The following is a 24,605-nucleotide window of genomic DNA, read 5'->3' as shown; positions in this document are numbered from 1 at the left end:
TGAGACCTTAAATTTATCTTCCTACCACTCATTTTTAACGTTTCAGAGGATTCATAGGTCAAATGCCTAGAATCATTAATGCACGAATGTAAAATTCCTGCTTTAATTTGAAACAAAACATGTAAGCATTAAGTGAAAATGAAGCTCCAGGAAAGAAGTGGTAACGTTCAGGCCAACAGAACAGCTGCTTATACAACATCAATGCTTATAGCTTTTAACACAGGTTTTTTCCCTTTATGCCATCTGCACCTTATTTTAATTTCCCCTTAAAAAAAAAATAGAAAGGTAAACATCATGTATTTTTTTAACTTGGGATCTTCCTGTGTCCCTGAAAACACACACATTTCACAACTCTTGGGGTAAATCCAGTAAAAATAGTCACAAGCATATTAGTCAAATTTGATCTTCCATGAACTTATGCAATTTAAACGTTGGCTATATTAAACACAGTTGGAAAAGACTGTCTACTTTCCTAAAGTATTTGCCATATCTGCATAAAGTAGTTTTCAATTCAAAAAGGTCAAATTACTCTTTAAATGAATGTCAATTAAGTTAAAAGAAAAATCTAAGTGAGAACCAATGATTTTTTGGGGTGATATCTTTTATTGGACCAACTGCATGCATGGCTAGAATACAATTAGACAAAAGCTTTCAAATGCAAGACATCTGAATCATAAGAATTCTTCTTTACACTGGGTGTATCTACACATGCAATTAGCAATACACTCTGGAGCAGTTTGCACCAGAGTTAACTGCTCCCACGTACAGCATCTTTACATGCACAAGGTACAGCAGGACTTTGAACTGGGGCACAGCAGGCCCGGGCTGGCAACAGACTTGGGGTGGCACTGGGACTGGCTGGGGCATGAGAGTGCTGAACATGTGGAGTTGTGTGACTAGGCGGCAGGCAGAGGTCTGACCCCACGCTTCCTGGGCTGACCGGGCACAATTTCCACCCACGGTCCTGGTCTACATGAGTGTCTGATTACAGTTATTTACTCTGCCATAGTACTGTCCCTGACAGTACTATCCTATGACAGAGTTAATCTGTTTACTGCGTCCTAATACTGTGACACTTTGCTACTAAGCTAATTAGTCAACTTTGAGGTAAAGCACATGTGTAGCTATACCCTCTGTGTCTTGCACTAGAAAGCCTGTCTAACTTTATTCCAGCCATGCAGTGGGTCCAATAAAAGATATCACATCCTAAAAAAGCCTTGCCTCTTGCATAATTCCTAGACTACATTGTTCTAACTTACCAAGAGCAATGTAAGACAGTCAAAATACTGTACTGTATAAAGGGCTTGATACTGTAAGTTGACTCAAAAGCAATACATCACTCATTCTTGTCTAGCATCCTAAACATGTAAAATAATACAAATCTAAAATTATGGTTGCTTAACTAAACATCTACAGGTACTATATAGTATACCCTCCTAGGCCACAAAAAGGTGAACCAAATAAAGTATAAGGGCTCTATTTAGTTTTAAAACTTATGTTGAATTAGCAACATCAGTTCCATTTAAGGCACTATGCTTGCTCTAGAAAATAAATCATTCTGTTTAATACAGAAGTATTAGGTAAAAATGTATAAGAATCCAGAGGACTTTCCAAGTTACTAGTATTTAAGTTCCAGTGATATTTTGGCTCCTGTACACTTAAGTCACTTTGAGAAATGAAAGGGTCTCCTGAGTCACTCAGGGACTTTTGAAGATTTTACACAATAGCTAGAAGTTTTAAGTATTTTTATAAAATAAAAATAATAAAAAAGATAAACTACTGAAATTTGGAAAGTACTTGTGCTTACTTTTTACAAACAGGCAGCATAAGGTAATTAAACACAATAATGTTTGCACTACAGGCTTCATCTGATCTCTTCTGTTGCCAGAGAAAAGCACTAGACATATTCCATTCTGGAATTCTCCATATTAAACCTCATGGGGCTGAGTCTGATCAGTGGCAATTAAGTGCAACTCAGCTGAACTCCACCAGGACAGGATCAGAACCAGGGGCTTTGGGTGAAATCCTGACTCCATGGAAGCCAATGGCAAAACTCTCATTGTTTTGAAAGCTAGGATTTCACTCCTTATCCGAAGTTCAACTTTTAGCCATGGGAAATACACTTCTATCATTTTAAAAATTAAATACTGACAACTCCCTTGCATCTACCAGGCTAGTTCAGATTTATGGACAATTGATACGATCTGCCGATAAAATCGTATCAGCTACATGTAAAAATGTCAGCATGCCCATTGGGGACTTAACAGGAAGCATAGCATTAAATGTATATATGTTGGCTGTAGATATAGTTACAATATTTTGACCACAAAAAAATTCTCTGATAAATACAATCAATCAGAGAGCTGCTACATGTCTAATATGAACATGTAACTGCTAATTATTCTTTACCTAAAACTTTAAAACCCTCTTGTACAGCCATTATTAACTTGCAGCTGTTAAACAGCACACTATGGCACGCTTCTCGTGAAACAGGACACTTATTTTATTTTGAATGTATATGCTTTAATCCATGTCTCAAGTTGCCAAGTAAAATGAGCTGTTCATAACTAAATTATTTTCCTGCTTTACTCAGAAGACAGAAAACTGCCCTCTGTCCCTGACAATAATTGAAAACTAAGTTTACTAGCTAAACACTACTTCAAATGACAGCAACAACATCCTTGAGCCAAGGGAGAGTTATGCCTTGACACTTCCTAAAATAGCAACTACTCCAAATGACCAACATTGGCATCTGTAGGCCTTCTTCTCTCTTTCTGACATCACTTCCATGAGCACCAGTTTCAGTCGGGTTCATCAGCACAAACTGGATTATGTCTATCAAGATTTTCAAATTAAAGAACAATAACTTATTTATAATCAGCTGTGCTTATTTTGCAAAACATATTTATTATATATTTTCTGCACAAATGTCAAGTGCTGCTCACTTGATGATCAATGCAAAATTAGAATTTAACGAACATCTGTGAAGTAGTAAGACAGAATCTGGCCTTATATATCACTTCCAAGATAGCATTCTGCTACCCAACTGAAGGAGATCTGTTTTCCTTGAGGACGCAGCAACTTTCTGCTTAGGTTACAGCTTTTTCTACAGTTTTAAAGAAATCATAGAAACCTCCGAAATGTTTCTATTTACCATAACAATACACTTCTGCTACTTCAGGGATTTTCTTCAATAAACAAATGTCAGATGACCAGTGTGTTAAAATGAAGAGCTAAGCTACCATAAAGACCCCAATTTATGTCAAATTTGATTCTGTGATTATCTGTAATCTATGCTCACCTCCCTCCATAGAGTGAATTACATTCAATGGAAGGGATAATTCTAAAGGAGACAATACAACATAAAGGCTTACCCTGCCATGAACTAAAGTAAGAGCCTTTTTTTTCTCTTCAATTTAGTCAATGAGGCTTAGCACCCGAGAGAAAGGAACAGACTAAATATTTTCCAACCGTCTGCGTAACACAGTTCTTAATGTTTCTCTAAATCTAAAATATAAAATACTATCTCTTTTACAAGACAAAGGACAACTCTGATTTTTTTAAATCATTAACGCATGAGCACTGAAAGATCTTCTTTTAAAAGATAACCTGAAAAAAGAAACAAAATGGGGCTCTGCCCTTTTTCTTCCTTTATTTATGATGCATAAAAAGGAAGCCTTCAAGGTCTGCCCCCATCCTAATAGGATTTTTTTCCCCAGCTTGTTATTTCATATACCATGTTTTCCCTGGGTAGATTATGTTAGATTGGAAAGATGACAGAAACATAGTTCAAGTGAAACCTTACTGGAATGAGATATTTTTATTTTAACTGATGTCAATGGAAGTTAAGTATGCTAGAAAAGTTAGGGGGAAAAGTAATCTTTTTAACAAGTCAACCACCTTCCTTTTAAATAAAAGCTGAGAAAGGTTATAATCGATTATCAAGAACTCCACCAAGTCCTCCAGCAAAAACAAGAAATACCAGGCTTAACATTCCAAATATTTCCAAACTTCTAGCAAAAAATTCTCACTTTTTGGGGGGGTAACAAATACCTAGGCTATAAGAAGAAGATGCAAATCCCAATATTTTGCCCTCTCTGGGTCATTTAAGATTACAGACACCAGCCTTCCAAAATAGCTAAATCAGAATTCATATTCTCCTCCTAGCTCCACACATTCTCCCATCTACACTCCCACCAATATATCAACGACAAGCAATTTCAGAACATGAACAATTGTAATCTATAATTTTATTGTAGTGTAAAGGCAACACACACACAAACACAAGTGAAGGCCATGTGTGTACCACTTGACTTGTTTTCCTTGTGTATATGCATTAGTTTCAAATTACTAGGTTGAAGCAAAGTCATTATCCCTAACATCACCTCCTTGGCACACTCCAATCTTCTGGAATTAAGATTTCAGAAAGTAGCATACACATACAACCAGGCACCCAGCAGAAAATATATTAGTATTTGCTAGCTTTAAAATTCTACCTTCTCAGCCAACAGCCAATTGATTTCCTTGGCGTAAATTCGACATTTCCAATCTGGGACATTACCCAATATGAGCACTGAAAACTCCTTTCTAAATGAGGTAATCATATTGGTACTGCTATAGTTCTGGTTGACTTGCAGTTTCCAGTATAATAAACCCCTACTGTACATTCCCAGAGGTTTTATAACTTTCCTGTACCCTTAAAAGTTACTTCAAGTTGAAACCTGTCATATAAGATCTCAAACCAGAAGACAAGCTTCTCCTAATCAACCCCCAAAAAGTGCATACACACACACAAAATAAACAAACATATAAGATCTGTCCCCAGGTATTTGAATCCTGGTTTTTAAAGGTATAAAACACCAAAGGTGGATTTCTGCAGTATTGAGGATGTCAAGGGTTTACTCCCCATTTTAATTTTAAAGTCTTTGGGCATTTCAAAGAAAAGCCAGGGCTCCCAGGCTTCCAATGGACTCAATGTAAACAGGCTCAAAGGGGGGATCAGGGGTCCCTGCACAGTGTCAATTACAGGATCAGAACCTAAATTAGGAGTGCAGATATATTAAGCTTCAAATGCCTAGTAAGAGTGTCTATTGTACAGATCCGTGCAACTATTTCCTATTTTCTATGCATCACAACGCAATCTTATTTACACAGTAAGATGTTGTTCCAGTCCATCAAGTACATAAGAATTTTTTAATACATCCTGAACAGCAATTATCTAATGATCAACAGATTAAACAGGCACACCACAGAATCAAAGGGACCATTGAATTCTTTCATATGTATATAAACTCAGGCTTTGCTGAAACTCTCTACCATCTTCTAAGAACTGTTGTAGTCTGTCTCCTTCCCACTTTTTTTTAAGCTAACAAAATCCAATTTCAGTATAAAGTGTTATAGGTACCTTACATATGAAAAGTAATATGAGAGAAGCAAGGTACCATCACAGCCACAACTCTGCTTCCTAGAAAACTACAAAATAAATACCGTCAAACAAATATACATGCATAAAAAAAGAAAAAGGAAAGAAAAAATCTGAATAGAGATGTTTATGCTATTATTTTCATTTTAATTATTATTTCTAAAACAAAATTTTAATTATTATTTTTAAAACATTTTAATATTTTCCTGTAGTGCTTGAAAAACTAAGCACAAAGAAAATCGAGGCCCCCGCAGTAAGGGAGGGACTGGGGCACAGCCAGGGCAGAGGCTGGGGTGAATGAGGCCCTGGCCGGGCCGGGTTGGGTTGTAGGACAATTGGAGCCTGGGCAGCTCATCCATGGGTGCGGGGAGGGGGGCTCTCACCTCTGCGTGGACCCCAGCAGAGGCCTGGGGGGCACATGCTCCCTGATCTGTTTGTGGGGTGAAGGCAGCTGCTGCTGTGCGCTGGGCTTTGAGTGTCTCTGAAGCTGCCCCAGGAGCGATGCAACATCATGTGTGTCCCACTGCCAGGTGGGCAGGGGGCACAGTGCAGCCTGGAGGTGGCAGGCACGTGGTGTCGCACCACTCCTGGGGCAGCTGCAGTGATGCACAAAGCCCAACATGCAGCTGCAGCCACCTCCATCCTATGCATAGATCAGGGGGTACATGCCCCCCAGGCATCTGCCAGGGTGCGCACAGCGGCAGGAGCCTGCCGATACTCCCTACAACCTTTTTAAGTACCCCTAGGGGTACGTATACCCCTGGCTGACAACCACTGTCTTAGGATTCCCATGAAGTGCTGAAAGCCACAGATGAAGGCTAATGACATCATTCTTTTTCCTCTCCTATATCAAAACTACATGAAGCTCAGAGCAGTTGCAAAAGAACTTTTCATTTTGCCATATTATTAGACCTCCTCCTCCCTCAACAACGGTGCTTAACACCTCTGAAGTTTAAGATGACTGCACTTATGTGTTTTTTTCACATTCTATCTGTCGTCTGAACAGAGAGCAAAGCCTCCTTTCCTTATCATACTTTTTTGTTACATCTTTGGATTGGATCTTCATCAGCATGGATGAAGATACTATTTTCTTTTACAAAGTAAAAATAATCACATTTAATAAGAAAACTTATTTACTTGAATTTGCCTGATCAGTCATTTCCATTCACGTTAACTGACTGTTTCAATTCTTTCCTTATTTCCTTTATTTCTTCATTTACCATGTCCAGCACCAGACCTGGAAGCTAAAATCTGCCAGTGCAGACAACTCTAACCCCAAACTACAGGACCTTGTAGCTAAAATTGATTCAGGATTCATAGAGAAGCAGGGCTGAAAGGGACTCCCATAGGTCATCTAGTCCAACCCCGTGCCTGAGGCAGGATCATCACTATCCAAACCGTCCTCTACAAATCTATTGTCTAATCTCTTAGCAAAACTAGACAGTGAGCCCTGATGCAAAATAAGACATAATACCCTAACCTGCCACAGATAAAACAGGGGGACCATAACAGCCAACATTTTGCTGCTGTAAATGTTGTTAACATATACTCAGGAGAGTCCAGGAAAAGGACTATGTCCCCTACTATAAAGAAGGGAAAACCCCCCACAGTCCATACTAATCTAACCATGAGGTAAAATTCCTTCCTGACCCCAAATGTGGTAAATGACCGACCCTGAGCAGAAGGACAAAACCCTCTAGCCAGGAACCTCCAGGTTTAAGTATCAGCAAGAGCATTGACACGCGCCAGTCCCAGCCCCAAGCCTTGGCCACCCACCAACCAATGCCTCTGAGGAAGACTTAGGGGAAAAAAACTTTGACACAGGTGGTGGGGAGGACAGGTAGGCAAGAGTTCCTTCCCAGCCCAGTGCACTAAACAAGCAAAGCCCAGACACCTGGCAAATACCCACAGCACAACACATGCATAGCTATGCATAGGCCATCCTCATGTACTGGCTGTCTGACCTCTTCCTGAATACCTCCAGTGAAGGAGAGTCCACAACTTCCCTAGTCTATTCCCCTGCCTCCCTGTTGTCACAATTAAGACGTTCTTCCCCAATATCCAATCTAAACCTATTTTGCAGCAACTTCAAGCCTACAGTCTGCAGTAAAAGAGAAAAGGTGGTTTTCCTCTTCGTTGTGGCAGCCCTTCAAGTATTCGAAAACGGTTATCAGTTCCTCTCAAGTTTGTTTCCCATAAGCTATGCGTAGCTTCTTAAGCGTTTCCTTGTATAACTTGCCTTCCAAGACCTTCCACATTTTTGTCACCTACCTCTGGACCCTCTCAACTTTTCAACACCCTTTTTTTATATGGAACCCAAAATTGAACACAATACTCTAGATGAGGCCTAACCAGTGCTGAGTATAGAGATGCTGTGATGCTTCTATTGATTCATTCCAAAAACATATTCGCCTTTTGTGCAGCTGCATCACGCTAGACTTGTATTGAGTCTGTGATCTACCAAGACTCCCAGATCCTCATCTGCAGTGCTGCCACCTAGCCAGGGCTCATCCATTTGGTATTTGTATCTTTATTTTTCATGACGTGTAGCACCTTGCATTTCTCAGCACTGAACTTCATCCTGTTAGCTTCAGCTCACCTTTCCATTCTGTCCATATCCTTCTGAATTGTGCTCCTGTCCTCCGTGTTCAAAATCTTTCTTGGTTTGATGTTGTCTGCAAACCTGCTCAAGAAGCTCTCAGTGCCAGCATCCAAATTGTTAACTAACACATTGAACAACACTGGACCCAAGACAGACCCCTGTGGAATTCCACTCAAAACCTCCTGGCATTCTGACATGGATCCATTTATAATTACATTTGCTTGTGGCCATTGAGCCAGTTGTTCATCCATCTTATAGTATTCTATAAAATTTCTCCAATCTGTTTATGAGGAGGTCATGTGGGACCTTGTCAAAAGCCTTGCTGAAGTCTAGATACGCTGTATCCACTGCATTCCCTTCATCAACCTCCGTAGTTAATCAAAGAAGTAAATTACAATTTCAATGACTTCTTCCTTCAAACCTCAGAAGTGTTTAGAGTTTTGGAGAATTCTACTCATCTCATTTCACAGAATGGAGACTTCTAAATTACATTTGTATACAGATAGTATGCCAGAGCATAAAACAGCTTCTACCAAATTTCTTTATCCACTTTTCTTGAATTCTGTCCAGGATTTATTCTAACGTTTGAAAATGTCACTTTAAAAAATGCAATACAAAATAAAGCTGATTTCCCAAGGAAGTAATTTCTCCCTTCCTTGTCTCCAAAGTATAGTCCTGTCCACTCTCAAATTAGACCTGCCCAAAGCTGCAAACTGATAAGATTTAAATCAGTACAATGTACATGTTTAAGGTTGCATATCTCACCCCATCAGGTTTTCAAGAGTGCTGTATAATTCTTAGGACATCATTTATGTCCTAAGATATTTATGATATGCCCAATCTGAGATATCATAAAAAGCTCCCGTTTAAAACACTGAATGACTGCTCTCTGAAACTGCTGATCTTATAAAGTAATATTTAAAAAGCATACACATGCTATGCAACCAATTTTAAACAAGCATTACTGGCCTTCTCTTATTTAATATTCATGTCACAGGAATAAAATTCCAGCCAGGAATCAAACTGTGGTATCCTGAGCCAAAGACAACTTACCACTCAGCTGGTAAGTTGGCAATTCAATTTACAAACCTGCATTCCTGCATTTTAATCCTTTGTAGAAAGGTGGTAATATATGAGCAATATGAAAAGTACTGGATTCAGACCATTAGAGGTTCACAAACCAAAGACATGAAGCTTTGGAGGCTGTCCAAAACAAGATTGTGCCTAGGTGGTGATGTCCGTTCAATAAAAATTCAATGTCATAATTATCCTCTCACTTTTTCCCTGAAGAGCATTAGTAATCATAACTGTAATGTTACTCAGCCAATTATATTAATGCCATGAGAAGACAGATAGGGCCAGCAGCCAATCACTGTGCCAGGTCACTGCTTGCTGACGGATAATTTACAATTATCAAGCAATTAGCAAATGAAGTGAAAAATTCAACACATATCTATATAACATAGGAATAATTCTTTTAAAAATAAAAAATGTGTTTTAATAACTTTACTTTGGCTGTAGCTACACAGAGAATGGTAGGTTCCTTTTTCTGCCTCCCTGTCTGATAATAACTGTGCACCATTTACTAAACTGGCAAAATGCCTTTGCTATATTAAGCTGGCAACAAAGTATGGTGTTTGCTGCCTTTAAACCAAATCACCTCTTCAAAACAAGTAGACATCTACTTAAAAAATAAATCTAATGAAAAAAAGATGATAAAATGTTATAAACTCATCAGAAGAGTGCATCTGAAATCATGAACTAATTCATAAAAAGCATTTTTTTTCTGACAGACCATTATTTTCTATCCTTGTCTACATTTAAAAAAACCATACACAGCAAATTATTTGCAACTAGCTAACCTCAAGTAGAGAAAATACACCATTTTCCATTTGTTATAAAAAAGTCTTGTATTTACAATGAAGTATAGAAGTCTCACAGTCTGCAGTAGCAAGCCTAATACACAATCTAGCAGAAATATGCCAACACACTTTCTGGATAACCTTCATCTATTTTCCCCTTCAGAAAACAATCACTACATCTTCTCTAATATGTGCTGCAAATGTGGGTAATTAACCCTCTTAAAAAGGGTATGAAAAGGTCACCATCAACACTGAAATCCAACTAAGGGAGAGAGTTACATTTATATGTCCTCTGATATCAAGTCAAAGACCTTTTTTGTAAAGAAAGACAGAAAAAGAATAAATACACAGAAAGCTCTGCAAAAAACAACAACAAAAAAACCACACGCACAACTCTGATGCAAAGACATGATAGGCTCTTGCACAACAGACAATATTGGTCTCGTGTCAGTAAACTGGTGCTGTACTAGCTTAAGTTCAGAGTTTTTCTTCTTGCAGATGAAGAAACACATTCAGTGTAGGGAAAGAGAAGGAAGAGTGTGTATTTATGTGGACACAAAATATCCAGAAAAAGACACAGTGATGTCAACCAAAGAGAAACTTCAGTGGTGTTCCTCTCTTTAAAGTGAAGTCAATAGCATATTAATTAGTTTAGAGTTGGGATGTAATTTGAGTAAACAAATTCTGGCCATGAATATACAGATTTGTTTTTAAAATATCCCTTTACTTTCATTCTGAAAAAGGAAGTTTGTTCTGACAATTTTCTTGTAGCCTGTACATTAAATAGAATGGCAGAGGAGGAGAGGAAAAGACGGGAAACCAAAGCAACGCAGAAAAATCCTCTACAAACCTGTTGCTGTGGATACTGCATTCCACCCATGGCAGCTGGGGTCCGTCCCTGCATTGCCATTGGATATCGCTGGGGTCCTGGAGGGCCGTATGACTGCCCTGGGTATGGACTGCTTTGCTGTGTCTGAGAATGAGGGTTACTGCCCATTCCATATAACTGAGGTCTCTTCATTACCATTGGATCCATTGGGCTGCCCTGTTATTAAAACACAAGCAAACAACAGTTTTAAACATGCTGAAGGAAGAAGTTAGAAAAGCCAGACATATTAAGAGCGGATTATATTTGCAATCATTCAGTAAAAACAACCTTTTTTTTTGAACAAACAGAACAATAAGTCCGCATATAAAATACAGTGAAGCATAAGAGTTGTAAAAATAGAATATTCCAATTCTCACATTAACTGGAAAAGAGTTTAGAGGAAAAAGCCTATGGAGGACTGCAATAAGATCCGAAAAGAACACTTGGTACAAATGAACAGAGGGAGAAAAATGGCATCTAAATTTCTTTTACCTACATAAGCAACCTAAGTCTGATAATTATCTGAAAATTTAAGCTTAAAAAAAAATTAACTGAACTATAATCAACAACACTAACTTTAAAAAGTATTTTTTCCAGCTAGATGACTTTATGTAAGTATAAATATACAAGTCCTGTGCAAACCTTTTAACCTGAAGAAAGTGGCTAGCTTTTTAATTAAAAGGAATATAGAAAGGGGAAAAAAAAGTTGCCAAATGTTATTAAGTATGAGATGTTGCATTTCAGAGCACTTCCACATAAATCATGTGCATTAACAAGCTTCCAGATCATAAGGCAAGTCATAAACCACATTTCACATGCAAGCTTATTTGCTTCCCTGACAGACCTCAGGAAATCTAGTATTAGAATGTCTTAGGGTTTTTTATTAATTTTTTTGGCACCTCAAAACTTCCTAACTGGTTTCAACCACTCTGTGACATACCACCTTCATCTTTTACAGCTAAGGAGCCACTAAATCAGATCAATATAATACACTGATGAGTAGGGCTCTGTTAGTACCTATTCAATATTTTTCCTTCAAATGTGCATGTGCAGGAACACAAGTACACATTAATGTTATGCTTAAAAGTTGGGGGTGGGGAGGAAACCTACCACAGTATTATCTTAATTACCATATTTACATGCATATACCCCTTTCCCAAAAAACTGCCATCCAAAATTGGGGTGCAAGCTTTAAGCAAGAAAGGTAATTTCTGCGCCAGAATGTAGGCACAAGGACTCTAGAACAGCTGCTGGGGGCTGTGCTCCCTTCCCCATCCCATGCAGGAGGGATGGCATTCATTCCTCATCATTTCACCCTCTGCTTGCAGCTTTTGACAGGGCAGCCAATTCAGCAGCAGCTGTGATAGGGTTATATCTCTAGCTGTGCAGCTGCAAGGAAAGGGCAAGTGGTTCTGAGAAGTGGACTCTGGCACTTCTGCATGTAGCTGGGAGCATTCAGCCATGGTGAGCCCATGCTCAGGCAGGGAAGGCTCTGTAATAATCTCTTTTCTTTTCTTCATTCTGCCTTCGCAAAATAAGGTGTGTGCTTTATTTGGGAGCGTACAGCATGTGGAAAAAAATAGAAAAAGCAGAGATTTCTTGGAATTTGAGAAATTAGAAAAAGGAAAGACCATTACTTGATCCCAATTCTTTCCTCCGCAAGTGAAAGACAGTTCTTCTAAAATTTTGCCAGTCTATATTTGTAAAGTGTCCCATATCTTTCATTACTCCATTTTACATATTACTGTCTGCCCTAAAAGAGTTCTGCCACTGTTTTTTTCCATGGAAGTCTATTTTTTCTGATTTCTCCTACTGCGATTTGTTCTTGCAATACACTTACATTTTTTCTCCTTGTTTACACCCTTCAAATTTCTGTAGAGCAGATCCTTCCCACCCGGCAATATATTTATATTTAGAAAGAACCCAATACTAAATGAAGCATTTTATGTAGGATCATCTCACAGATATGTGTGTACATGGGAAGTACTACCTCCTTTGACATGACATCTCTATTCATTCCAAAAAGCACACTGGCATTTTTTGCTACCATATTAAATTGCATGCTGTTCACTAATTATTAATTCACTATTACTCCCAAGCTGCTTTCACCAAATTTCTCCTTTGATTTTTATATTTGATATTTTAAATTATTTTTACTACATTATTACTCTGTATCTTTTCTCACTGCATGTCACTGAGTAGTGCCCCTTTTCCTCTCTGTAAGTCAGAAATTATTTTTATATTCTCATAATAATGTTTGCAACACTTCCCAACTTAGCATTTTCTGTGATTTCCTCCTCCTAAATCATTAAGCTACATAAACTAGACTTAACATTCCTGTAGTTTATTTCATGACAGTATTTCCTAACTCAAAACATTCTTATCATGATACTCATCTTTTCTAATAGAATACCGCTTCTGTGTTTAAACCCATGAGACAGCATTCATATCTAAATCCATTTCAATTACTAGTAAATTTCAAGTTTAACATTTTCTGCTACATAGTATCAAATATATTCTAGAGTTCAAGTCACCTGACATTTTCCAAAAAGATAGGTTGTTTTTAGTAGCATATAACTTTGCCAAACTAACCATTTGGTCCAAGTTTTTTCAAGGTAGGTATCGGCTTGAGGTACCTGTATGACACTTGAAATGTTGGCAAGAGCAGTTCAGTCATATCTCAGAATAAGGTCAGAGAAAAAGATTTTTTTATGTTCACGTTAAAAATGCCCAAAACCACTTTGCTAACTAGCACTCCATGCTTTGAAGCTGGGAAATTAGGTTGACAGGGTACTACTACGTGGGCAACATAGGGATGGGCTGGGAAGGATGAAGACGGAGACTCAACCAAAAATAGAAAGACACTGGTGAATGACTTAATGAGAAGGCAGCTGGGAGCAAGAGGCTGGGGAGGAGGTAGAAGAGAAAGGCTGGAGAAGAAGCTTTGGGTTTCTTTTGGAAGAAGTGAATGTCCCTGCTCGTGAAAGAATATTTCCTTCTGCAAGAGAATTTGAGATTTCCAAGTCTCCCCATTCTTCTGCAGTTGGGAAGGGGCTGTGCAACTTAATGGCAAAATGTGCACAGCAACACCATTCACTGACTCATCCATTTAGAGGAGAACAACCTACTAAAACTATCACTTAATACCCTTAAGAAAAGCTACATATGTCTGCTCAGTAGAGCTGGAAGTTACAAACCTGGCAATAGATCAACTGGGTGTCAATGGGCTCCTCTACATGTGCAGGGAGGCTGTTCCAATGCACCATAATTGCAGTGTGTCGGAGCAGACTCGATTAATCGAGTCTGCTGAAGCATGGTAATTACTGTGCTCCAGCAGACTCCAGTGTCACATGTATCAGAGTCCCTGCACTGAAAAACGAACAACTAAAGCTTGTTCGATGAGCTTTATTTCAAAGCACCCCATCGCCGTTTTTCAGGACAGGGAGCTGATACATGTCATGCTCCGGGCGCTTTTAATTACCGCGGCTCTTGGAGCTGCAATAATTAAAGTGCCCCCCCCCCCCCCCCCACACACACACACACCACCTCCAGAGAACATCTATAAACTCCCAATGAGTCCACAAAAGATACTTCCCTGTGTACATTATTAAAGCTATTAAGTTTTATCACCCACACCAAGAAATGAAGAACGTTAAGTTTACAAAATCACCTTTCAAAAGCTGGAGTTCCCACAATTTAGTTTACCTGTGGAACTTTGATTCAGCCCTGTTAAGAATGTCTTCTGATAGTCTCTCATAGCAATTTTTTCATAGGACTTTGGCCTAAATTAAGTTCAGAGGATAAACCTTCTCTGGGGATTGAGGGCCATGCAATAGAAAGTTTCCAAAAGTCACCAACAGCATGGTATTCCTTTTCTGGGTACCTGACTTGAAACACTGGGGATTGGATTTGCCAAAGTGTTGAGTGCTCACAGCTCTAACTGAACTTAATGAAAACTGTGCTTAGGACATAAAGTGTGCCATAATGAACACCAAGTGTTCAGTAAAATCAGGCAACAGACACCTCAACCTGGACATCCAAAATTAGCGCATACATCTTATCTTAGCCTCTCTATGCCAGAGTTAGCTAGCTACAAAGTAGGAATAATACAGTTTCTGTCTCAGGGGGTGTTCCAAAGATTAGTCATTGATGCATTTGAATAACAATGTCAAACATCACAGAAAATCTGATGAAGAAATTATTCAAACTTGCTCTAAAGAAGGAATTACTAATGTGCAGTAAATAAGGCTTCAGGCCATATATTCAATGACAAGTACAAAATGAAACAGAGAAATACAACTCAGCAAGTACCTTCAATCCTATATACTTGAATGCATTAGTGAGGTGGAAATAATAATGCATGCAACTGAAGACCACACCATAGTATATATACACCTGACTGCAATCCCCAAGGTCAGCAATTAGCAACCTCCTGCAAGGGCCATCAGCCCACCGAGTCCAGTTGGTGAAAATGGAGGGGAGGTCATCCTCACCAGTCACTCCTCAGTTCTGGAACTCCCCTCACTTGAGGCCCTCCAGAGGTCAAATCTGGGCATCTTTTAGAAGCAATGTGTGATGGCGGGGCCGCACACAGTCCTCCAGTACTCCAGGAAACCTGCCTGACCCCAAACAGGCTGGGCAGAGAGCCCAGGAAAAGACAGAAAACTTACTGGCAGGGAGTGCCGGAGCTGGAGCAACGTACGGCACTGCCACGCTGGTTAATAAACTCCCTGTCAATCAGCCACCTGATGATGTCAGGCACAGGTACCGCCGCAGGGGATTTAAAAAGCACAAACAGTGCTGCAGGAGAAGGAGAGGAGACTGCCTCCAGGCTGACTGAGACTGGGGTAGTCAAGGTCTCAGAGCACAGAGACAGCAGACCTCTCGGACCACAGGGGTCCGGTTAGGACACGGCAGGAAAACCCCAACGGGTAAGGGCAGATATGAAGGCTCCAGCCATGCTCAGGGGCCATCTAGAGAAGGGATACTGGAATGCATATTTAAGTCCCTCAGGGCAGTTATAGCCCATTCAGTGATAATATTCCTCCAGAGGGGAGGCTTCTTCCTTTTCCTTATTTTTTTGGTATTGGATCTGTGTTCTTGAGGAGACCCACAGGGCCAGGGACCCTTGGATCCTGATAGCTGGGGCTGGCTCAAGACATAACACTTTGAGAGCAAGGTATAGGCAAGGGACAGGAGAAAATCCATGCTAACGTAGACACATGCTGGTTGAACCCCACCGAGACATGGTACCAATTGCTGACCACCGAGCAAAGCTAAGAAGGCCGAAACAGCTGTGGAAAAATCGTGTCTCAAATATCGACAGTTGACATGTGGACAGGAAATAGGGAAAGCGGAGCCCCAACATCAACCACTGCCAAATCGTGAATACCCCAAGTGGGAGCATATGCATCTTCACCACTGAACACTTCACTAGAATGTCCAACAACATCAAGACATGGCAGGAGAGTTGGGGAAAGGGCCCTGCATCGGGTACTCAGGATTGGTTATCTATCAAGCAGAAACATGACACAATGAAAGACTTTCTTATTTCGGCAGGCATTTAGGAAACAAAATTATAGACTGCAATATTGTTTAGGGGGCCACTGTTTTTACAGGGATATTCTAGTTCCCATTTAATTTTTGTTCTCAGGTCACTCCTGCTTTATAAGTTATTCCATCCTCTTACTGTTAACTAGCCTGAGTTTTATCAGGAAGGGTGGCATGTAAGTTGAATAGAAACAAACTAGCTTTCCTAAATGAGTATTTGAATCTGCAAAGTTAATATTCATTGACGTAGGATTTTTAATATAAATAAAAACTTTGTTATGCAATTAAAAAAAAAAAGGTTTTCTAGAGTTTTCAATTAATAAATCTATGCCAACCCTATATTCAAGGTTCCTATATACATTAGTCAGTATCAGTATTGATTTTGAAAATATCAGGAATAGCCAGCCTTTCCGTACCTGTTCTCCAAGTCTATTAAAAAATAATTGCTACTGTTGTCATAGATATAGCTAATTAATTCAAATACTCTCAGGAGCAACTGATGCATATACATATTTTCATTTTCCCAATATTCACTTAGGCTGCCTACACACATACTCGTTTCTGTTCTAATTAGAACCTGTCCAGCGTTGTCCCACCATCTTGTATATTAAGCCCCTGCATGTTTTAAAATGGCCGCAGGCGCATGTTACCTAAACTTCATTGAATGAGCTTCAGATACAGCATTGCACGGCCATTTTAAAACATGCAGGGGCTTAATACACATGATGGTGAGTTTTTCTTAATTAGAGCGGCTGTCCAGGAACAGCCCTAATTAAAACATGCCCTCTCCCGCCGCCACCCAAGCATGAGTAGGAAGCCTTAAAGACTATTAAAAGCTGTTCTTACAAAAATGTATTACTTTCAGTTGTTCTTTATTTTAGTGTCACTGCAATTTTTCAGTATTCATTAATTTCCTTTCTTCTCAGTTATTACTGGATCTAAATTCTCTCCAGTACTATTTCCTCCTTGATAAACAGATAGAGCAGGGATGGCAACCAGAGGTACGCATACCCTCAGGAGTACTTAGAAAGGATGTAGGGGGTACGCGCGGGCAAGCAGGGATGGAGCACGTCCCAGGGTACAGCAGTGGTGTCTCCCCTGGTTCATTTGCTTCTTACTTAAGGGAGAGGGAGGGGCATGCCAGGTGCCACCAGCCCCACATGGCACATCACAGCACCTCCCCACCTTCCACCCCAGCTTGATCTCCTGATTGGCAGCTGTCCTCAACCAACAACTGGTGGCAGGTGGCTGCCACCATGTGCAAGCTCTCCCCCCATTCAGACCCCCCTCCCACCCCTATGCTCACCCCAGGAGGGCATGGGGGGCGGGCGCCCCCAGATCTGTGCGTGGGCTCGGGCTGCACTGGGCTGTTCCCAATAGGGGGGCTGGGTCACGCTGTGCTCAGGGCAGGCAGTGGTGCCACTGGGAGGTGGGTTGGAGAGGCTACGGTGAATTCTGGAGTGGCTGCAGCCCCTCCCATAGCTCCCCCAAAAGCACAACCCCCACCACCGGGAAGAGCCCAGCGCTGCCTTGGCTCTAGCCCACCCTGCGTGCAGATCCAAAGGCATGCACCCACTCCCCATGCCCTCCTGGGGGGCTCAGTCACAGGCTCTGCCCAGCTGTACAGTGCCTGCCCCTACCCTGCTCTCTCCCTCACTGTAGGAGCCTATAGGAGCAGGGCTATGTGGGGAGAGAAGGGGTTGCAGCTGCACCAGAATTCGCCTTAGCCCCGCAACCCTCCTTCCAGTACCATTACCACCCGCCTCGAGTACAGCCTAGTCCAGCCCCCATCAGGAAGAGTCTGATGCTGCCCCAGCCTTCCCCATACAGATCGGGGGTGCAAACAACAGCGGGAGTCACCTCCCAGCCCCCGCTGTATGGCTCAGTCTGTCCTGCCCCGGCTGGGCAGCCCCTGCCCCTTCCCCAGCCCCACTCTCTCCCCCACCACTGGGGCAGCCCAGCCCAGCCCACCCCACATGCAGATCAGAAGGCATACGTCCCCCATGCCCTCCTGAGGTGCACTGAGCGGTGGGAGCCACCCCTTCTTCCCTGCACCCCCCCAAGCTGCTCATTGCTCCATCCGCATCCCACCCCATCTATGCAGCGCCTGCCCCAGCCCCACTGTCTTCCACACTGGGGAGGCCTCAATCCACCCCGCCCTCGTTAAAAACAAGAAAAAAAAAGTAGAAGAGAGTACAAGAGCTGAAACTTTGAGTCAGAAGGGGTACACTTATTAAAAAAGGTTGAAAACCCCTAATATAGAGGATTTTTTTATTCTCTTTTCAATGATTTGGCTAGCACAAGAATGGCCAGCCTGCAACATGAAGGCCACAAGTGGCACGGGCAGCCTCTGTGTGGGACACCTGGCAGATCAGAGAATGGACAGGCAGCACAGCAGCTGAAAGGGTAAGAAGCAGGGAACAGAGAGGAAGACTAGGCAGGAAGAACAGGACAGGAAGCAGAAAGCAAAGGAGGTGATTGGACAGGGAGTACAGAGTAACAAGCACTAAGCATAGCAGTAGATTGGGCAGGAGATCAGAGTGGTACTTGGGAAGGGCGCACAGCTAATTTGTGGTTTGCCAAAAAGCTTGTCCCACTATGGGCTAGTATTTGCCCATCTGATTTTTGGCTCTCCGTATTTTTTCTAGCAAGCCTCAGGACTCTGGACCTTACATTTTGTTTATACTCCCCTTGCCCACTGTCATTTCCAATATAGGTTTCTTTTAAACCCCAGATATTTATACAATTCTTCAAGTATCACATTGAGAAATTTTTGTTCCTGTTCTTTCAAAAGTGGTATTGTAATCTTTTATGTCTTTATTATGGTATTTAATCGCCAATGTCAGATACATTTGCTTACATGCAATTTTAAAACTTCAAATGCAACAAGTGCATTTTTCACAATTTCCCCTTACTATACCACTACTCACTGTTGAGTGCATTAGAACACCCCATGTGAAATCCTGGCTCTAATAAAACAAAGGGCAATGATTTAAATGGAGCCAAGGTTTCACTCCTGATCTTTAGATTAACAGTCTATATACTAAAATGCAAAGGATGTGGAAAGAAACACTGCCTCAAAGGATTAACAGGGAACTTTCCCCCTGCAACCATTGCTTCTCCAGTATACTCTTATGTTCAAGTGATGAAAGAATTCATAGATTCATAGATTGTAGAGTCGGAAGGGACCACAATGGATCATCGTGTCTGACCCCCTGCCCCTGGCAGGAAAGAGGACTGAGGTCAGATGACCCCAGCCAGCTGACTATCTAGCCTCCTCTTGAAGACCTCCAAGCTAGGTGATAGCACCACCTCTCCTGGAAGCCCATTCCAGATCCTGGCCACCCTTACTGTGAAAAATTTCTTCCTAATATCTAGTTTAAATCCACTCTCAACTAGTTTACACCCGTTATTCCTAGTCACTCCCTGGAGTGCCTTAGTAAACAGCGCTTCCCCTATTCCCCATTGACCTCCCCTAATAAATTTATAGGCAGCCACAAGATCTCCCCTCAGCCGTCTCTTGTGAAGGCTGAAGAGATTCAGCTCTCTCAACCTCCCCCCGTAGGATCTATCACGAAGGCCACTAATCATGCGAGTGGCCCTCCTCTGGACCCTCTTGAGATTCCCCATGTCCCTCTTGAAGTGCCGCGCCCAAAACTGGACACAGTACTCCAACTGCAGCCTGACCAGTGCAGCACAGAGGGGGAGCATCACCTCCTTTGATCTATTAATCATGCACCTGCTAGTGCACGACAAGGTGCGATTGCCCTTGTTGATGGCCTCGTTACATTGCTGGCTCATGTTCACCTTGGAGTCAGTTATGACTCCAAGATCCCTCTCTGCCTCCAAGCTGCTGAGAAGGACACTCCACAACCTATAGGTGTGCTGGGGGTTCCTCCTTCCCAGGTGGAGTACCTTACATTTTTCTTTATTAAATTGCATCCTATTTCTCTCTGCCCATTGATCCAACCTGTCCAGGTCAGCCTGAATCTGCTCCTTGCCCTCCAGTGTACTAACTCTGCCCCATAACTCAGTATCATCAGCGAACTTGGAGAATGATAAGCTTCAGGACTATTTTCACCAACAACCATATAAAAATTTTACACTTCCGTTCCCTTGAACACACTGAATATCAGGACCATTTGCAACGTATTCTCAGTCAGAACTGATAAAAGCTGATCAATAGTCCCAATGTCCAAAGATTAAATTTTGAGGGAGAAAAAAAAATCTGACATCCCTCCCATAATGTACTCAAAATACTGCTGAATACCCTTCTTCTCCACACAACCCAAGAGTTGTACTAGGATGCATCTTCATCAGGTGGTAAGCCAAACATATGCTTGATCCATTGATCAGAGTTTAGACTTAAAGTTAAAAAACTCTTTCAAACAGATGCTGAAAGATGGTAGAGGCTACACACAGCATCAGTGGCTGCCTGGACAAAGGAGTTTACTAGAGGACCAAAGCTTTAACCTACAATATGGCAATATGGATGTTCTCCAGGAGGGGAGGAAAAAATACATTTTTTTTTTCTTTTTTACAAATTGGTGAAGTATAGGTCTTCCTATGTCTGCAATATAAAAATGAAATGATTACAAGCACTAGTGCTAAGTACATCCCAACAGCTAAAGACACTACATTTGTGCCTGTAGCAAAAAAAGGACTCAATGCAATGTATTCTCAAATATGTTTACCCTCAGAACTCCTGAAGCTCCCAAGTACAATAACTCTGTTCATCACCAATCTACAGCAAAAATCTCTCTCTGTATTAAAAAACCTGCCTCTATCAGTAACAAAATTGTCAAATCTTATAGCCAAGAAAGACGACAGCTGGAAATCACCTACTAACATTCCAAGAAAGTTCTCAATTGTAGCTCAAGCAATAAGCTATGAATTTATCACAAGATACAATCACAAACATTCACTACAGCTGGCACAGGCAGATCACTGGGGAAAAGGTAACCCATCCTCAAACAATAACCTGATCCATGTACACACATACAGAGACTTGTCAGCCAACATGTCTGAAGTGGCAAAAGCGAGGAGCTAAACTATGAATGAGTGCAATTTAAACATTATTTAAGAAAATATGCATATGACATTTTAGAAATGTATAAATAAATATTGAAGTCAAGAATTAAACAGCAGATCTATTTTCTCGTACTATCGTCAAATCTGACAGTGTATTATTATGACTATTGCAAAGCAAAATAAGTTATTTGTTTCCTGATTTTTTAAAAATCAGAACCTCTCATTTGATTCTTCACCAAAATGAAATAAAGCAAAGGAAAAAGTTCAGACTCACAAAAAAACATGACAAAGTGTCACTCTGTGTTACTGAATACAAAGGGCCAAAATCACCATATGCACAAGTGAAAACAAGTTCAGTGAGTCAGAAAGCTTACATTAATAGAGGTTTAACCAAAAATACCTATTTAACCTGTCCTGCAGTCTCTCCTCATAGCATGGGCCCAAATGCAGAAAGCTACACTAGCATCTTTTGCAAAACAAAGCAGAAACCAAACCCCTTTGCCTCTAAAGCCACATTGTTTCTGCAGAAAGAATGCATCGAAATCAAAATACAAGATACTCGCTGCATGAATTTTCTGCATCATTTTTCTAAGCCCTTTAAATAGTTCCTAAAAACCAGATATCCAGGGAGTCAGACATCCCCTAGCTGTTACTCTGCAGATGAATACAGATATAATGGCTATTGAGAGAACAAATCACAACAAAAACAATGACAAAAAGATATGTTTTTAATGAATCATGCAAGAGTTGTCTCTTTAGTTGCAACTGGAAGTGCACACAAAGGTTAAAACAACATTAAAAAGCAATTATGTGCATTTATCACACCCAATGGCCAAAACAATCCTACGGGCCAAGACAAGTTCACATGACTAGACAGCTTAGCGCTGTTGCCCTTAAGGTGTTTTTTTATATTTGATCACTACAAACTACTGACCCACTGGCTGAAACCCTGGTCCCAATAAAGTCAATGGGAGTTTTGCCACAAACTTTAATGTGGCCAAGATTTCGCTCATGAACAACTGACACTGTCATATTTCCTTATTTCAGTAACTATTAAAACTTCAACCCTGCTTGTTCTTCCTAGCTTTCTTCCATCAGCCAGTTATCCACCTCCAATCTTCTCTTAAGAGAAATCAGTGACCTTTCTTCCCCTTATAACTAAGTTTGCTTACTCCAAAATGCTCTTCTGTACGGTAACAATATTTTCTGGTGATTTACAACCTTCCTTTGGGCCTGAGCAGTGACCAGCCATGGTTCAGTAAAGGAACAGAAAAACCATGCATAAGGCTACAGAGAGGAAAACTTAAAAAAAAAACAAGTTTCCAGAAAGTATACGTGTAAAAATACATGTATATGCAACACTACAATCTTCGTACCTTGAAAAGTTGGACTGAAAAGAAATTTAAAAAGATGTTGCCGCTGCTCTACACTCACATTACAGGTTGAAAAGACAAATGAAAAATAATTCAGGGTTCTAAATGCAGCAGAGAACACATCATCTGTTCTTCTGGACACATCTTCTAATGACTGAAGCATAAAAATCATACCCCTGTGGGATCAAGATACCATATCCTTGTTGAGTGGCAGCAAAGTTTCCCCAGTTTTCATCTCTACTTGTACAGCACATAGTACAACTGAATTCTGGTCTATGTCTATAGTGCTATAGTAACACAAACAAGAACAAAGTTTTGAAGTTGTGGTCAACAGCTACCGAAGGTCAGAATTAATGGCAAAACACCCTGCCACACTTCTACATAAACTCAAGCTAACTCTGCATAAATTGGCACAGGGAATGAACAGTCTAGTTAATGAGGTGACCTGGTTTAGCCTTAAGAGTTTCTCCTACCTGTTCTGGAGAGGAGTCTCTCAGCCCCTGCAGAAAGAAGAACTATTTCTACACTCTTTCCACAAAGTTATAATCTGCTTCTCTTGACTACATCTTAATGGTGTTATACTAACATAAAGTAACAGGGCTGGATGAATAGAGATTTACTAGAAGTACAGACTGCCAGGCAGGGAGCAGAAAGCAGTCTTATATAGAAAGGAGGAACCCTTTCTCTAGGAAGAAGCAGAATAGTGTGCAGAAAGTGTTGATGACTGACTAATGAAAGCCACGTAATCTAAAATTTTAAAGAAGAATCTTACTATAGGCAAATAATATCCAATCAAACTATGCAATACTTTCTCAACCATTTGATTTTGTTATAGAAAACAGTTTAATAGATAATGTATTTTTAGTGTTAAAAAAAGAAACCCAAACCCAGTTAAGCAAATGACATTACTATTGGGGAGAACCCTGTACCCACAAAAATGTATAGCAAGTAGGTCATAAGCCTGAAGTTCATATATTTATCTGCAGATTTTTTTCACTCTGTGTTATATAAAGTTCTACATTAACACACACAAAAAGGTATGCTGGTCATATAGCCTCAGCATTTATGGCAAATTATTAATCAAGTCCCACCTGAAACAATTTGTTAAATTGATTTTAATCACTGGGCCTCTCATGTGAAGCTTTGTATAATCAGCATTTCATTTACAAAATTAATTGCCTGATTGATTCTCGAGAGGCAGTAGCTGTCATTACACTGCTGTCATAACTTTTGAGTAGGGGTGTCACAACACAGAATCTGACAGTATGAAAAGCACTGCTATTTAAAAATTGGGGGCGGGAGGGGGGAACAAACACAGTGATTTCATGGAGTTACTCTTTGGTTTACTAGAAAAGTGAAAAAAATTCTTACCAGTTTTGGTTGATTCCTTGTTTTCTTTTCACTGAATTAATGTTCCACTATTCAGCTCTCTGTACTTCACTACAATGTCATTAAGACAATTATATGATAGCCTGAAGTTGGGCATAATGGGATTGTTGTTGGATAGAGGGTGATTAATCAGGGGTCACTGTTAAGGTTTTTGGGAAGGAATGATTTCCTAGCTTTCAATTTTTAGTTTTTATCTACAACTTTATGACAACACCTTTTAGGTTAGGTTTTTTGTTTAGGAGGGAAAAAAAGATGATCTTTGGAAAGCTTCTTGTCTTGGAATCTTTTTGTTTTCACTCTTAACTGACACAATATAGTCAATTATTTCACTTAGAAAATTTCACTTAGAAACTGAGTTTACTCAAAAACAAAGCGTTTAAATGCCTTGACAAAGCTCCCAGTCTCCATGATTGGAAGGGCAGAATGATCCCAGTGCTAGGACACTGAATCAGAAAACACAAGTTTTATTCTTGACTCAGATCTTGGCCTTTGTGTGGTCTCTTCTTCA

The 24,605-nt window shown here is 40.5% G+C and overlaps 1 protein-coding gene across 10 annotated transcripts in view; it reads right to left on the bottom strand.

The window, feature by feature from the left end:
• The window catches only part of ARID1B (AT-rich interaction domain 1B), a 432,896-nt gene that overhangs the window by 381,819 nt on the left and 26,472 nt on the right, over positions 1 to 24,605 (bottom strand). For all 10 annotated transcript variants that reach the window (XM_059714373.1, XM_059714361.1, XM_059714369.1 and 7 more), the window contains exon 2: positions 10,737 to 10,931. In XM_059714373.1, coding sequence (XP_059570356.1) covers positions 10,737 to 10,931 — 195 coding nt within the window. The remainder of the gene's footprint in view (positions 1 to 10,736; positions 10,932 to 24,605) is intronic.

Source organism: Alligator mississippiensis, chromosome 1 (assembly GCF_030867095.1).
Source record: "Alligator mississippiensis isolate rAllMis1 chromosome 1, rAllMis1, whole genome shotgun sequence".
Lineage (NCBI taxonomy): Eukaryota > Metazoa > Chordata > Crocodylia > Alligatoridae > Alligator > Alligator mississippiensis.
The sequence above is the reverse complement of the archived record's forward strand: the minus strand, read 5'-3'. Positions and strand labels throughout refer to the sequence as shown.